Source organism: Chenopodium quinoa, unplaced genomic scaffold, assembly GCF_001683475.1.
Source record: "Chenopodium quinoa cultivar QQ74 unplaced genomic scaffold, ASM168347v1, whole genome shotgun sequence".
Lineage (NCBI taxonomy): Eukaryota > Viridiplantae > Streptophyta > Magnoliopsida > Caryophyllales > Amaranthaceae > Chenopodium > Chenopodium quinoa.
Window position 1 is genome coordinate 2,036,927 of NW_018742607.1, and position 17,559 is coordinate 2,054,485.

Sequence of the window (17,559 nt, forward strand, 5' to 3'; positions counted from 1 at the left end):
TATGAAACCCGAAATCAAAATAATAAAGGTTTAACCTTTTGGCAAATCTACTCTTAAGCACTAAGTGGTTTTCACGCCTAAAACTCTCACTATGATTCGAAATACTTCTTCTCTATTTATAGAAGTTGTCAATTCACAAAGTAGGGTTTTGGTAAAATGATAACTTAAAGATAAAACAGAAATTCAGGCTTATCATAAAACCTTTTCTAGTTAAATTCGTTTTCAATCTCAAAAGATAGAATTTTGTATATAAAAAAAACACCAAGTAAACCAGATTATAAAAGATAAAATCAATTAATTTTTTTTTTAATAAACTTAAGATTATCTTAAAAAAATTAATTAGCTTGCCAAGCCATATTAGATTTCTAATAAGTCTCATGCATGTTAACAAATTATATATTTATATCAACCGAGAAAACAAAACTTATCTTTAATACAACCTAAGTTAAGAAAAATTGCAAATAATAATACATCCTTTGGCCGGTTCTTTTTTAATAATAAAACCTTTCAATTATTAATTAATATTCCAATCTTTGGGGGTGTTGACTTTTAACAGGAAAAATCGGTTGGTAACCTGTTTTCACAGGTTACCATGACACGTGTTTTTTTTTTTTTTTTGGCCAATTTAATTCAAATTTTTTAAATTTATTTAATATTCTTAATTTATGAAATAATAAAAGTAATTTTATTATTATTATTATTATTATTATTATTATTATTATTATTATTATTATTATTATTATTATTATTATTATTATTAATAAAAGTAATTTACCACCCCTGCCAGGCTGCGCCCACCTTCACCACCATTCCCTTTCCCTCTCCCCCTTGCCTTCACGCAGCTCCCCTCTCCCCCAGGCTAGAAAATAGACGGCCGTCGTCCAGCACACCCACCACCGGCGAACCGTTCCTGTTACCTCGACTTCCCTTGCCCGTCGCGCCACCCATCTAAACAAAACCCTAACCCGCAAAAACTGACCACTGCAGCCCCGATTCTACCACTTCCCAACCATCACAGCCCTGAAACCAACCCCTCCCCTGTTTTTCGGCCACGATAAACCCTATTCCCTCACATAAAGCCACTAATAAACCATTTAATCCAGAAAACGTAAAACACTAGGAAACCGGGTTTCTAGGTTAAACCCGAAACTCAAAAAAGGGTTGTAGTGGTGGCATTAATTGTTGCCAGGTTGTGCTAGTGGGAGAAGCGAAGGGAGCAAGATGCGTGGTGCTGATTGTGGCTGCTATGGTGATGCATCTGGGAGCAACGAAGGGAGATGCAGGGATGTTTGGTGTTGATGTTGTTGGTTGGGCAGTGATGGTAGTGGTAATGGTAGGGGAGTGAAGAAAACAGAGGATATAGAGAGGTGGTGGAGGAGAAAACAAGGGAAGGGGAGAGGTGGTGGTGGCAGGGTGGTGGGTTGATTTTTTAATTGAAATTATTTTATTAAAAAATTAAAAGGTAATTAAACAATTTTAATTTAAAGATAATTTAAAATATATTTTTTTTATTTTAAACCAGTTATATGACGACACGTGTCATGGTAACTTATTCAATCGGTTACAAGTTTTTTTTCCTGTTCAAATTCTACACCCTCGAAATTAAAGGTTGTAATATTAATGAATAATCGAAAAGTTGAATTATTAAAAAAGAACCATCTAAAGGTTGTATTATTATTTGCAATTTTTCCCCTAAATTATGAAGTTCATCCTTTTCGGTTGATAATCCCGAGCTTTGCACTGATCCTTGATTGTTGAGGTCTCATTCTAGCATTCCACTGGAATTTGATACGTTCATCTTAGGGAACACCTTGTAGTTTCATCCAGCTAAATTCAGATAACTTCTTTCTAGAACTCTTCTTTGGCTTTATTCGTCATCCTTGGTTATCTGAAGTTCCTTTGTTTTATTCCTTACTTCAACTCCTAGAGATTAATTATCCTACAAACATAATGACTATAGAAAACTCTTATTATATAGAAGTTTGCTCACTCATTAACTTCATCACCAAAACCTCAAAAGGGTTAACACCATGTGTTAAATATAACAATATATCTTTTCAGAGCTCTCCTCTCGATCCCTAATTGTTGACTTGAGCCTTATTTTAGACCAGAGGTGGACCTACGTAGTAACAAGAGGTAGCACATGGTACCCATAAAATAAACCCTGTCAATCATGTTTTTTTTTTTTTTTTTAAATAATAGGTCTCTTTGGTGATTACATAGCAAACTACTCATATAGTTATAAAAAGAAAATTAATTAAAAAAAAAAAAAACTGTTAGTCTAAGAGACCTATTTTTTGAAATAACAGGTCTCTCTTGCGATTACAAAGCAAACTACTCATACAGTTATACCTAAGTTGAGTGCTTCCCCTTTTAAATCTAAAGAGACCGGTTCCCTTACCTTATAAAAAGTAGAAGATAAGTCTTAAAAATAGTGTGCTACCAAATATACCCTCAAAAATATATAAAAAAATGTGTACAAAATGTGTACTTAATTTTTTATCCTCATTAATATTTTTTCTCTCATTAATATTGTTTTTTTTTTACATTAAACACATCATCAATTAATTTAAAGTTTTTTTTTTAACAATACACTTGTAATGCCTTTATTTTAATATAAAATTATACTTCATATGTTATTATTATTATTTAAAAAGGAAAAAAAAAGTTGTATTTACGATGCCTTTTTAATATAAAAATTAAACTTCATATGTTATTATTATTATTTAAAAAGAAAAAAAAAAGTATTTAAGAAGAGACTGTTTATTACCAAGAGACTGTTTGTTTTTTACTCCTTCGTGGTTGCTCTTCTTATTTACAATCTTGTCGTCCTTTAATTGCAACACTATTGTTAATGTTTATTAGCTTTTGAATTGTACATTATTTGATACCACATAAATAACGTTATAGAATTTGACTTGGCTTCATATTAAATAGTGATATTTAAGCATATGTTATCAAGAGGTGTAAAGAACTTAAAAATCCTATAATTAAGGGAAATCGATGGAAAAAAAAAACTGGTACGGAGTATTAATTATGGAGAGAATTTACGAGGAAAAATATAACTAAATAGTTATAGATTAAGTATTAGATATAGATATAAGATGGTCGTAGAACAATAAAGAACTTAGATTATTGCCCGATCTGTATGACCAGTGCTCAAAACAATTCATTTGAAAAGAGCACACTAGATATTATTGAATCATGCAAATCAATTAAGAGCTCTAACCTAACGATAGTTTAAGATATGAAGGGATACAAATCAATTAAATTTTATTTAATAATAATTTTGAAATTACAGTGTCAAATTTTTGAAGGTTTCAGAAAATAATTGTCATAAAAGATTTTGGTGGCTTTTTTATACTTTTACAAAGTCACCTCATAGGCACATAAAATAAATAGTACGTATTAAAACTAGCATGTCAACCACCCAAAACAAAGGTGTAAATAAAAACCAATACAATTTCTCTATAAGAGCTAACTCCTTTGCGCCCATCGCGCACGTAGGTCACCCTAGTATATATAAAAACTGGTCTCTTAGGTTATCTTTTCTATTTTTATTTTTATTTTTATTTTTTCTACTTTTTTCTTTTGACTTTATTTTTCTTTACTTTTTCTTCTACTTGTACTCATCCTTTTTTTTTTCGTTATTCTAAAGGCTTTCATTTAAATAGTAATATGTATGCTTCTCAAGTAATAATAATTATTATATTAAACTTAAATTATTTTCTAAATATCATACATGATAAAGAAAAAATTATATAAAATGAGTAGCTTATTCTCTTTAAGTTAAGACCCCTTCATTCGATGAAATTCTTTCCATTTTAATTGCACTTCTCATTTTTTCAAAGCAAATATTTGGTAAGTAATATATTCACCAATTATTTTTATATGAGTAATAATTTCTTTTTTACTTATAGTACACCAGTATAAATTATCATATAGTTTTTAACCTTATAAATAATAAAAGCGGGATATATACATACAAAAATCATATATATGGAGTACTTTTTAATTTGATCACGATTAAAATATAAATTTTTCTACATTAGTAAAATAAATATTTATCCACCAAAATAAATGTTAAAAGTTGAAAAGCTAATTGTCAAACGATAATGTATACGAAGTGTATAATAACTTGTTTCCATATTTTATTTTAATTATTCAATGTTACCCCTTATTAAAAATTCTAGATCCGCTTCTGTTTTAGACGGTCCATGGAACTGGTCACTACATGAATGTCCTATGCTTTTCTATAAAATTTGTATATCATTAATTTATCACTACATTACTAATTTGATATCATGATGACATGCACTAAGTAATGTTTTAGTATTCCCTTTAGCATTCTAATTCCTCTTCGTTTCATGCATACAAATTGTTTTCTTCTTTATACATGAACATAATGTAAAAATTCCTCCATTTCTAAACATTTGCAACAACTGTATTATTTTTATTAAGGTCTAATATTAGCTAGAACACTTCAAAATATTATTATGGTTAAAAAAAACAAAACAAAACAAAACAAAACAAAAAAAGCAAAATATCATTTAGCTTTAGCACCACCAACCATCAAAATGACTTTTATAATCATTGTTATAGATATCATCGAATATAATTTACATTGTCAATCTTGATATACTTGAAAATTTAAAGAAACGAATGGAAAATTCAATTGGTTTTAAAAAAAATAAAAAATAAATAAATAAATAAGGAAAATTCAATTTATCTACATTGTTCTATAATGTCTTGCAACTTCATACCAAGATGCACGTGTTCGACAGCTAGCAGATTTATTTCAAAGAAAGAACACATCAAAATGTCAAAAAGTAAAGCTTAAAAAAAACACAATGGCTACAACATGCACGAGCAATTGTGCTTCCTAAAACCACACAGACAGCCAGCAGGCGAAATGTGTCTGCTACCAATTTATTTGGATCACACTTGTTTCTGCAGGAATCCGATAGTCCAAATCCAAGATCTGAAGCTCGAGTGTATAACCCGTTCTGCTCCTATCGGCCAAATAAGAACCTACACACAGGAAAGAGATTAGCTAGCCCCGAGGTGAATCCGGGGATAACCGCTCCAAAGATTAAGTCAGCAAGTGTTTATAGTAAAAGATGATTTAGAAAGAAAAAGTAATGAGAGAGAGAGTAGTGAGAGAAAGAGTGCAATAAATGCCACCTTATTTATGAGGTAAAATCAGATTATTTATAGGTTAATTAAGTGACATGTGGCAGTTTAACAAGTAATATAATTTCTGCCACGTGTCAAACGTGAGCACGACACGTGTGAGCTACTTATATGCCGATATGTATACTCTATAAAGAAATGCCGATATTAACAAGGGTTATTGATGGAACGGATTCAAATAGTATATCGGCATGTCATACAATATCGGCCTATGATGATAACCGTTATGTAAATATTTCCCCATAGAACACTCTCACTTGTGTGCATAATCTTACACTTTTTTATCTGTGAGTTTTCCTATATCTTTCCTTAAGCAGTATTTTTAGTTCCAAAAGGTACGGTATATAACTTCTAATGGTAGTTGACTTTTACTTTTTCACTTAGAAGATTCTCCTTCCTCACCCACCCTCACCTCTCCGTGACTCCAAGACTTACGTTGAATGATAAATCTCACAATTATTCCACATATAAGTATCTTATATTGTTGGAAAAGAGAGAGCTTTACAGTTTTGGTTGATTTGGTTCTCTAACATGATATCAGAACCAGCGTGACACAAAGATTACGGGTTCGAATCTCATCCACTTCTCCACTTTCCAGTGGTATATTAAGCTCTGGGTATAAGGAGGGCCCCTTAATTTTTTGGTTGAGTTCGTCCTCTAACATTAATCATTTTATAAAGCTAAAGGGTTACTCCTCCTATTGTTATATGGTTTGGGGTGGAACCTTTTTCAGTCTTGTGGAGTGAACTCTCTTTATCAGGTGCAACCTAGACCTCAATGACCCGTATTTAACTTGGTATCAAGGCCTTAATTTAGAGAGAGAGTTGAAGAATAGATCCCTCACATATCACCACATGTAAATGTCCCACATTGATTGAAGAAGAGAGAGTTAATCGCCTTATAAGGCAAATGTGTTACTACTCCTATTGCCATATGATTTTTGAATGGAACTTGTGGAGTAGATTCTCTCTCTTAGTTTGCAGGCGCGGCTCAGACTCGTATTTAACAGCTGGCCCTTGAAAAACTCACATGACCATTAACAAAATAATGCAGAGTTTTTTTTTTAAAAAAAAAGACGCAGAGTATTAGTTTATTTAACCGAGCAAGGATTAAACCACTTGGTACCCCCTCTATTTATTTTAAGTGTCCCTTCTTGCCTAGGCATGTCCACATGTATAACATTACTTAACTTTTAGGAAAAATTGCAAAAAAAAAAAAAATTTACAAATTACAACCGATAAAATTACTTATTTTATTAGTTATAACCATCACTTTTTACTTTTGCAAATTACAACAAAAATAATTACTGAATGATTTAAACTACAACAATAATTCGATTTTCGGCCATTTTAACTAGAATATGAGGTCAATATATCAATAAATGATCCCAAATTACTATTGGCACGGGGTTATCTTTATATCAATAAATAAGTAATGACTTCACACTCTGGTAAAAGTGGCCAAAAATCAGATTTTAGTTGTACTTTACAATGTTTGGTGATTGTTTTGGTTGTAATTTGCAAAAATAAAAAGTGGTGGCTGCCAGCATAATGGATACTTTTATGGCTTGTAATTAACAAATTTTCCCAAAAAATAATGCAACTTTTGGTCTGTTCTTTTCAAACAATACAACAATTATATTACTCCCTCCGTATTTAAATACTTGCTCCACTTTCCATTTGCAGTCGTTTTTAAATACTTGCTCCATTTCCTTTTTTGAAAAGCTTTTACAATATTTAATTTATTTCTCTCACCTAGTGGATCCAATATATATTCTCTCTCCTCTAATTCTCTCCACTACTTTTGCTTTCTACAATATTTTATTCTTCTACCAACCCCACTACCTTCATATTATATTATTTTTTTCAATTTCTCCTAAAACTCCGCGCATGGAGAAATAGAACAAGTATTCTAAAATGAAGGGAGTATACATTAAGACCATCTCCAATGGTGAGACTTAACTTTGAATATTGAAATATAAAATGAGTTGTTTTTTACCTTCAATGGTGAGATCATACCCACTTCTCAATTTAGCAACTCATGTTAAGTCTAATTTTTCAATGGTGAGACTCTCTAAACTATAAAAATATCACTTTCAATTTATGGCCCATAAATTATTGTAAGATTAAAAAATAATAAATAAAAAAGGTAAATTTTAAATAAATTACAAAATATATTAGAATATTGACAAGGGCCTACACTTTTTGTCAAATGTGACTCAAAGTTGAGTATCTAAACTTAGCAACTTTCTTTTGAAATTGCTAATTTTAGATACTAATTTATTGGTATACGTTGCAAAAAATACTCTCTCTCTCCTAAAAATACTCACTTGAATCTCACCATTGGAGAGAGTCTAATATTACAACCTTTTAGAGGTAATCATTTTAGACTGACAAAAATTGGTTGGTAACTTGTTTTTACAGGTTACCATAACATGTGTCGTCATACAATTGTTTACCATAGCACGTATCGTTATATAATTGGTACCATTACACATGTCACTTTCTTTTGGCCTTTTATTGGGTTAACATTTTGACCTTCTATTAATCTTATTCAATATACTTCCGCGTCTAATATAACCGATTTCTCTTAGCTCAAATCTGATTCCCTGTCCAACAACCATGTTTAGGTGGTACGTGCAATTACAGGGAGTCACATGTCACTGTCAGCACGATTCTTAGACAAGATCTCAATGGCAAAACATAGAACGCAACTTTCCTTCACAAAATGACGAAAAGCCAACCCACTCGTGTACATAATTTTGTATCAGCTCGTTCCAAGATCTTTCTTTGTGGAATGACCTGAACACTTAATACAGTAATGAGTTCTCTTAAAGGGTACACCAGGCTGTAAAACCCTCAACCAATGACCAAATAATGAACTGTTTAGTTTTAGTGACCACAATTATTGCTAATACCTTTCCTAAGTATGATTATAGACAAAAGGATCAATAAGCCTTGCTAGCTGCCATTGTTTGGTTGTCCTAGACTCCTAGTAAACTATCTGTCATGTCGCTTCCGACTCCTATATATATGAACACATTCATGAGATAATAACCATCCTCTCCATTAACAGCAACAATCCAACTACTTGAAGTTCGTTACTTCATTAGTAACACCAAAAGTTACAAACAAGTCTTAAATCATGGCTAGTTTTTCTACAGAAATGAACACTACTCACAAAATTAGATCACTAAGTTTACCTTCCAAGCTGAATCCAATCAACCACAGAATCGAACAAGAGTTAAAAAGGCTCAGATCCAAAGAGGAAGCATCAACATCAGCCTCGGAAAGAATTATCATTGGTGTATCGGGGCTAGAGAAGTTGTATGGCTATATCAACCAAGCCCTGAGTCTTCCAATGACACAACAAGCACTCTCAATTCGGCAACATGAGAAACATGTTGCCGAATTGTTCAAGGGATGCTCGAGCCTTGTTAATGTTTGCAGCTTAATCAAGGAAGTTGTATCACAACAAGTCAAAATCATTAAAAGTCTTGAATCTTCACTTTCAGAAAATGAAGCAGATATCTCGAAAATGCAGAGCAATATTGCTAATTACAACTCCTTAAGGAAGGAGGTAATTAGGAAAGCGAAAGAAGTACTCAAGTCATTGAATCAACTCAATGCTGAAGTACTTGGAGAAGAAGATTGTAATCGATCAACAGTGATAAAATCACTAAGATGTGTTAGCATCATAAACTTGTCTGTATTTCAATCACTTCTGTTATTCTTGTCAATACCCGTGTCTAGGCCAAAAAAGTCTATGGTTTCTAAGCTGATGAACAAGGGAAAGTGGAAGTATGAAAGCGAAAATGAGATAAATGATGTTGATAATGTGCTGCATCAACTGTTTTCATGGAAAGATTTAAATGATCAGAAATTGTGTTATGCACTACCGAAATCGAAGGTGCTGGTGGGAGTTGTGCAGGGAATTCAAAATGATTTAGAGAAGATGTTCACACAATTAACGAATACAAAAGTGTCACTAATGAACATACTCTCATTCTAGTTTCTAGATTGTGAATTGTTTGTTGCTCATATCTTCACATATACTCTGTACATACTCTAAAAATATTTCCAATTTTTCCATTTTTCCGGTCCCAACAATAAGTTAAACTGTCGATTGAAAGAATTTTTGTTAATTTGTAAGCTAGCTAATGTCTACACAATTTGGATTGTATATAAATTTGCTTTATTATTAATTGACTGGTTGGCAGATTATTTTACCTAAAAGAACGATGAAATGAAGACTGGTCTGCTTAAAAGGCAATTATTGGCCTCAATTTTCATAACCATTTACAAGTCGAAACCTAAGAGAACGATGAAATGAAGAAAAACAAACTAAATGGGAAAATATCTACTTCTTTATACAACTAACTTACAACTTGATCACTTGATGGAAATGGCTGTTGGATGTAGCACTTTAAATCATGGTTCACAGGACGATATCAAAGAATACTTCATTAGCGTATTGCATCAACAAAACAATCAAGATTAAAACAATTGCATATTAAGACCTAAATTTCTATTGAATCAACAAAGTAGCTCCTTCGAAGCTTAAAATCAATTGTTTTTAGAAACTTCTTCAATTACAAAATTCATGTCTTTGGGACTAGTCCATGTCCTAAGCTCAATGACCTGTAATGAAAAAAATACGCTTTGTCATTGCAAACTACAGATTTGCCTCAACTCTGTCTTCTCAAGTACAAAACTGTCACCTGAAAAGTACATGTATAAATAGCTCATCATTCATTAATGATGAAGACTTTCTGATCTCTCTCCTTCGTTCTCTTAAAATTTTCTCTAAAAACACACTCTCTCTCTCCTTTCTCTCTCTAGAAAATACACTCCCTGACTTAAGCATTGAAAGGGCACGACTTTCTCGAGTCATACCCCGGGATAGCTAAACTTCTTTGTTTTGCAGGCCGAGTCCTCGAACATCAAGGCAAAGCCCTTTAACATACCTTTGCTAGGCTCAGCAGAAGGACTGTTGAAGTTCTTGAAATGAACTTCATTCTGGAAAAATGTTCCAGATTTTAGAGAGAGAATTGAGAGAAAAGAGAAGCTTGAGGATGAAGAAAGAAGTTTTATTATTGAATGAATGACTGAGAATACAACACAAAACTCCTATTTATACAAGAGTTAGTTATAAATTGTAACAACTTTTCTTTAATATCATTGAGCTGAGGTGGCTGCTGACTTGATCTCTGTGTGCTGAAGTGATTGCTGATTTGAGCCATATACTCCAACACCCCCCTCAAACTTGGCAGGGGTGAGGGAACCATGCCAAGTTTGGATAAGAGAGTATGTTGCTGAAGAACAGGATGTTGTTTGGTGAACACATTTGCAAGCTGTTGTCCCGTAGGAATATAGCATAGTTCAATAAGGCATGCAAGAACCTTATCTATGGTGAAATGGCAGTCCACTTCAATAGTGCGTTCATGGAAAACTGGATTTTTAAATATATGGATAGCAGACTGACTATCATAGTGCAGCTTCACTGGCTTCAAATTACCCAAGCCCAACTCATCAAGAATCCTTACCAACCAATCAACTTCACTGGCAGCATGAGACATTGCCCTGTATTTTGCTTCAGCAGAGCTTTTAGAAGTTGTACTTTATTTCTTGGACTTCCAAGAGATTAGAGATTGACCAAGAAGCAGCACATAACCAGTTACAAATTTTTTGGAAGAAGGGAAAGCAGCCCAATCAGAATCACAGAACGCTTGAAGAATATGCTAATTAGTTGCCTTAAGTAGAATTCCCTGACCCAGCAGTACAAGCAACATATCTCAAGGTATGTTTCAAGGCTTCAACGTGAGGGATCCTTGGAGAGTGCATAAACTGACTCAAGGACTGAACATCAAAGGCAAGATCATGCCTTGTATTGGTGAGAAAATTTAGTTTCCCAACATAACATCCATAAAGAGCAAGATTATCATAAAGATCACCTTGATCAGAATGAAGCTTCAAAGTAGAAGGAAAAGGAGAGTTGGCAGACCCGGAGATATCAAATTAACAGTCTTGTAAGAGTTCCTTTTTGAATGCCCTTTGAGATAGAACATAACCATTTGCACACTTACTTACTTCAATGCCTAGGAAATAGTTCAGCTCTCCCAAATCCTTGACGCTGAAAATCTTATGCAAATGAGTCTTCCAATAAGAAATCAATTGCTCATTTGAACCTATGATGACTATAACATCAACATAGACAACAACTAATGTACTATCATTTGCATCCTTCTTCAGAAAAAGAGAATAATCATTCTTTGATTGACTAAACCCTTGAAACTATAATTCTTCAACTAATCTGGCAAACCATTGCCTAAAATCTTGTTTTAAACCATATAATGACTTTTTCAGTCTACAAACATGACCTGCAGGAGAAGAAACACCCTCTGGAACCTTCATATAAACCTATTCATGTAAAGTGCCATGAAAAAAAGCATTGTTTATGTAAAGTTAAAACAATTTCCAGTTGTTCTAAGCAGCAAGAGAAATCAAACACCTGATTGTAGATATCTTGACAACTGGAGAAAAAGTTTCTTCATAATCAACTCCATACTTTTGTGTGAAGCTTTTAGCAACTAATCTAGCTTTGTATCTTTCAGTAGAACCATCTGCCTGAAAACCCATTTACATCCTATAGCTTTCTTCCCTTTAGGAAGCATAACAATATCCCATGTATTATTATTATTGAGAGCAGAAATCTCTTTATCCATAGCATCAACCCAATAAGGATTCACAGCAGACTTAGCATAACTGGTTGGTTTCATAAGAGATTGATGAGCACAAATTGCAAGTTGCTGTTGAGCAGGAAGAGAATCAAAAGAAACAAGGTTACACCAATGTTATGTGGCAGCCACTACAAGAAAAAAGGGTAATTAGCGATGGCCAAAGTAGTCGCAAATCCGTCGCAAATCCACGGATTTGCAACTACTTTGGTTCGTTGCCAAAGACCTCGTCGCAAATCCATTTTTGCGACTAATTTTTGAACAGTCGCAAATTTAGCAACGGATTTGTAACGCCTTTGCAACTGCCCTTTAGCAACTAACTTTCAAATTTCAGCAACTAAATTATTGTCCGTAGTAATATATTTGCGACGGATTAGAAACTACGGAGACCAATGTTTTAAGACTACTTTTGCGACAGATTAGCGACTACAAGACCAAACTTTTGCGACTACGGAGACTAGTTTTATTGTGTTGGATTTGCGACTATTGAGACTAATGTTTTTTACAACGGATTAGCAACTACATACGAGACCAAATTTTTGCGACTACAAAACTATATTTTTTTTTTGCGACAAATTAGTCATTGAGACTAATTATTTTGCAACTAACCGATCATTCTCTAAAACAAATCTGCAGTCGCAAAATTTTTGCAACTGGCTATTAATATTTAGAGACCATAATTTAGCAACGAGCCAACGACCAATATCAATCACAAAAAAAGGTACCCACGCATAAAGTTAAATAACCAACATGATAATTTTATTTAAATATACTCAATTTTGTATAATTGTACTAAAAAGCAGTATTCTAAACTATGACTAATTGTTTCAAAAATCACCTCCTACACAAAGAAGCTACTTCAAATAAAAATTAATGAAGATATACAAATATGCCTCCAAAAATTAAAGGTCAGTTAGATAACCGATTGTCTCTAATATTTGTCTAGATAACTGATTATCACTTGCTTGCTCACAACGTTTCACAAAATCTGGACGCTTACGCTTATTTATGAATTCGGCTCGAACAGTGTCAATCATGAAATTAACTTCTTATGGAGAGGCATTTTGAAAACTTGGTTCAATGTACCCCTAAGTCGGTCCCCAACTTTTTTGTCAAAGTCTCTCCTAGCCTTAGCATCGAACTCAAGTCTCATGTACGCTGCACATAATTACCCAAGAGTTTAATTAACATTGTATCTCAAATAGCAAATATGATATAATCTCTTACCTTTTTATTATAGGAACTATCATAAATTAACAAGAAATGGAATAAGCTAAAACTTTGAAAAGGCACCAAAAAAATCTAGAATAAAACAAAGTTTGACAGTTTGGAAGTCTGCAATATTTGATAGCACTGATAACAGGTTAGGGATTCATAATAAGATTGCAATGCAAAATATCCAATCAGAATTTTACTTTATATAATTTTCTTAAGATATAAGTAAATAGCTAAGTATAAAAAATCCATAAAATTTAACCATTGAAACAAGCAAGTTAGTACCCTTTCTCTCTTTTTGAAAGGTTACCACTGTCAGCTAAGTAGATTGAAGTTACGACAATAGTGGCTTAGTATCTATAAAAAAAATGTAGTATCTAAGAATTTTAGAAGTGAATGTTGCCATATTCTGTAATTGCAGACATATTTGTAGTCAACTACAGTCTGATTGGAAGAGTGGAGGATCAGGATAACAGATACAGAGCAATGGATGCATCAAAGACAGCTGCCTCCAGAGTTAAAGCAGTTTGTGAAGAGATATAATCAGTACAAATGGGTAGCTACAAACCAAGAAAATGAAATGGGAAATAAGAGGGAGTTTGATGCTGTGCAAAAAAGAAATGTCAAGTAGTGGTTTAGCATTCTTCTGGTTTCTTTCATTCATTTCCTCACACTTACACAGATCCTTCGCTCCAAATTAACCAAGAAACCTTAATTGTAATCAAGGACAGAGATCTATAATAAGTGCAAGTTTAGAAACTCTACTAAACACAAAAATAATGTCTAATACCAGCAATAAATACAATCAAGAAACTCCTGGTGGTACTTGCAAATTTGCAATGTATGTCTCGAAAAATAGGGGGAGGGGGGAGGATTATTATGATCCCAGGAAGGACTCTAGGTATTGATAACATAAGCAAACCAAAAAACAAACCAAGAAAAGAACGAGAATTATTGTCTCAATTCAATTAAAAAAAATTCTGACCAGGACAACAATTGAAAGCAGGAATGCTTGAAAATCTGATTCCGGTGATAGGATTCTGTCATCCAGATAAAACTTGCTAGAAAAAAATAACAAAATAACATATTATACAACCAAGAGATTAACATAACAACATACTAACAACAAATGAGGTGCATCAATCGAGCACAGGTGGGTTTCGTTATAGATTTTGGCTTAAAGTTTAAGAAAAAAAATATGACAGTTAATGGATGCATTGTAAAATGTCAGTGATCTAATATTCTTAGGATATAGGAAATTGAACTCTGCTCTAATATGAAATGCTTTTCACAGAGAATTAAAGACTCAACCAGGCAATGCTTTCTGCAGAGAATTAGAGACTCAAAGCTAGTATTCAAGTATATAGCTTCACTAGTTTAAGAGCAATGAATACAAGAAAATGTCTCAAAGTTTCAAACATACCTTAAACTCAATGAACCAACCATCGCTAACACACAATCCACAATACTATTAACAGCACAATCAACTCCCACTCATCCACTAAATGCATCATACACCAAACCACTATTCTCCCTACAACAAAAAAACAACCATGCAGCAGCCACGGATTCACACCATATTAATGAACCTAATTCTCCCTCAGTTCACACCCATTCCAGAACCCACCACAATTATTGTCAAAACAATCAGCAAGCAGCAAGTTAGCCTCAAAAATAGAATAAAGTTAGAGCAAAATAAGAATTCAAAGCAAAACAAGAATTCAGTGCAAACACAAGAATTCAATGGAGTTCGGACGAACCTCAATACCCTCCATCCATTAATTACCCAATTAGAATTACACTCTAAGCAACGAAAGCCCCTTCTTCAGAAAATATAGGGTTCGAAATAACCAGAATTGGGATTTTTACATTGAAAATAATTAGGGATTTTAGCAAACTCAATCAATTTCGAATGATTTTCATTAATTTACTTAAATTACACCATGGAAACCAAATTAAAATCAACAATTGGACAAAAAATTCAATGATAACCCTAAAAATCGTAGTTGGTGAATTACAATAAACGAAAGATAGAAGGGACTTCAAGCGTTTGAACTTACCTTGGAGGAGACGTGGTGGCGCAGGCGCGCAGCAGAGGCAGATGAAGAGCGACAATGAGGGTTGAATTCTTGAATCTCTGAAAATTTCCTTATGCGTGGTTTTTTTTAGAAGGAAGAGTTTCTGATTTTTTATTTTTTGGTGAAAGGAGGAAGAGTTTCTGTACTGTATAGAACTATTGAAGAAAAAATTACTTAAGCCTTTTAGTGATTGAGTTTTTTTTTTTAATTTTTTTTTTTATGGAGGAGTAAGTGATTAAGTTGGTTTTTGTTTTGTTGGCAACTCCTCATAAGGGTTTTGTTTTTATTTCTTTTTTATACTACCGATTTAGTTGCAATATTAGTTGCAAATTTTTTAAATTAAAAAGTTAGAAAATCATTATCCTCAGCAACTATAATTTATAGTCGCAAAAATTATAAGAGTGTTGCAATTTAGCAACAACATTGCAACTACTGCAAAATGAGTCGCAAAATTTGCGACTACTCGTCTCTGAAAGTCGCAAATATATTTTTTAGGACTGATTATTATAGTGGTCACAAAATTCAGTCGCAAATTAGCGACTGCGTAGCAACTGGTGAAAAATTAGTTGCAAAATTTGTGACTGGTCGTCTTTTTCAGTTGCAAAAGTATTTTTTGCGACTGCATATTAGGGTAGTCGCAAATTTCTGTTGCTAATTCCTTTTTTTCTTGTAGAGAGCATAACATTGATAATCAGAAGATGAGAGGGAGGTTTAGTTGGTCTAGAATATTGTCTGAGGGGAATATTTGTAATATTTGGTGAAATAGAAGATGATTCAGAATTTTGAGGAATTTAAGTAGGGGGAGTAAAAGAAGAAGTATTAGAATTAGGATTTGTGGTTCAATGGTCTGTGAAGGAATGTGAGAAAACTTCAGGAATATTGCAATCAGTTTGTGAGACCGTTGTAATAACAGGAAGAAAAAAATTTGTTGGAATAGGATTAATGAGGAGTAGAAGAAAAATTGAATGGAAAATATTCCTCACAGAAAACATCTCTGGAAAAAACTACTTTGTTTGTGTTAAGGTTAAGGACCTTGTAAGCGTTCTGATTGGGAGGATATCCCAAGAATACATGCAGGAACAACTCTAGGATCTAGCTTAGTTCTATGTATTTTGTAAGTGGAAATATAACACAGACATCCAAAAACTTTCAGGTATGAGATATCAGGAATAGAACCATATAGTTTCTCATAGGGTGTGGTAAATCAATGGATTTAAGGGGCATCATATTGATCAAATAGGCTGCTGCTAGGATACATTCACTCCAAAAACGAGCTGGAACTTTCAACTGAATATATATTGCCCTTCCAGTCTCTAAGAGATGCTTGTGCTTTCTCTCTACTACCCCATTTTGTTGGGGTGTGTCACTGCAGGATTTCTGTTGCAATATCCCATATTGCAGAAGCAACAGTTTCATACCTCCTTCTGTAAGATCTAAGGCATTATTATCTGATCTTACAGCTAAAACCTTTGAAGAGAACTGAGTTTCATCATAACTAAGAAACTGAGTCACTTTTATTCTTCATAAAATGAATCCAAGTCATTCTTGAAAAATCATCTACAATTGTTAAGAACTGATTACAACCAGTGTATGTAGTCTGAGTATAAGGACCCCAAACATCAATATGAACTAGCTTAAAAGGTTTACAAGACTTAATTGAACTAGTAGGAAAAGAAAATCTAGATTGCTTAGCTAGAGGACAAACTTGACACAAATTTTCAGCTAGGCAACCCTGCACAGTAGTGCCTTTAATTGTTTTTATTTTTTCAAAAGACATATGTCCTAAATGAAGGTGCCAAAGTTTGGCTTCTTCAATAGCAAGACCAACGCTCCTAACAGCATTATTTGCAAACAAATTATCATCACACAGACTGTACAGTCCATTGTTCAACTTACCAAGCACTATTGGATTGGTCAAAGAAGGGCCCTAAATCAAGCATGTATCATTAGTGAATGATACTGAACATGACATATCTTTGCAGAGTTTTGAAATTAAAACCAAATTAAAATGAAAACCAGGAACATGTAGAACATTATGAAGTATAATGCCTGATTTTAATGAAATTGTTCTTGTGTGTTCAACTTTTAACTTTGTCCCATTTGGAATAGTTATATATCTTTCATCACATAATTTTAAGTGTGATTTGAATATAGAAATATCAGCACACATATGATCAGATGCACCACTATCTAAAATCCACTTGGGAAATAATGAAGAAGACAGGCAGAAAGTACCTGCCAATTGAGAAGTAGCAGCTAAGCTAAGGGAACTAGAACCTCCAGAAAGTTCACCTTGCTCAGGAGAATGGTGCTCATTCGGATATTGCAAAATTTGTT

The 17,559-nt window shown here is 33.2% G+C and overlaps 1 protein-coding gene and 1 long non-coding RNA gene across 2 annotated transcripts; one reads left to right on the top strand and one right to left on the bottom strand.

The window, feature by feature from the left end:
- The first annotated feature begins 8,337 nt into the window (after positions 1–8,337).
- On the top strand, positions 8,338–9,204 carry LOC110721247. Its single transcript, XM_021900396.1, has one exon. It carries the CDS (start codon positions 8,338–8,340, stop codon positions 9,202–9,204), a length of 867 nt encoding a protein of 288 aa, XP_021756088.1.
- A 3,294-nt stretch (positions 9,205–12,498) lies between these two features.
- LOC110721219 lies at positions 12,499–15,442 on the bottom strand. Its single transcript, XR_002511415.1, has 2 exons — positions 15,205–15,442; positions 12,499–13,087 (listed from the first exon to the last, which is right to left on the bottom strand). It is a non-coding gene; the product is annotated as an uncharacterized LOC110721219 (long non-coding RNA).
- Positions 15,443–17,559: the final 2,117 nt, after the last annotated feature.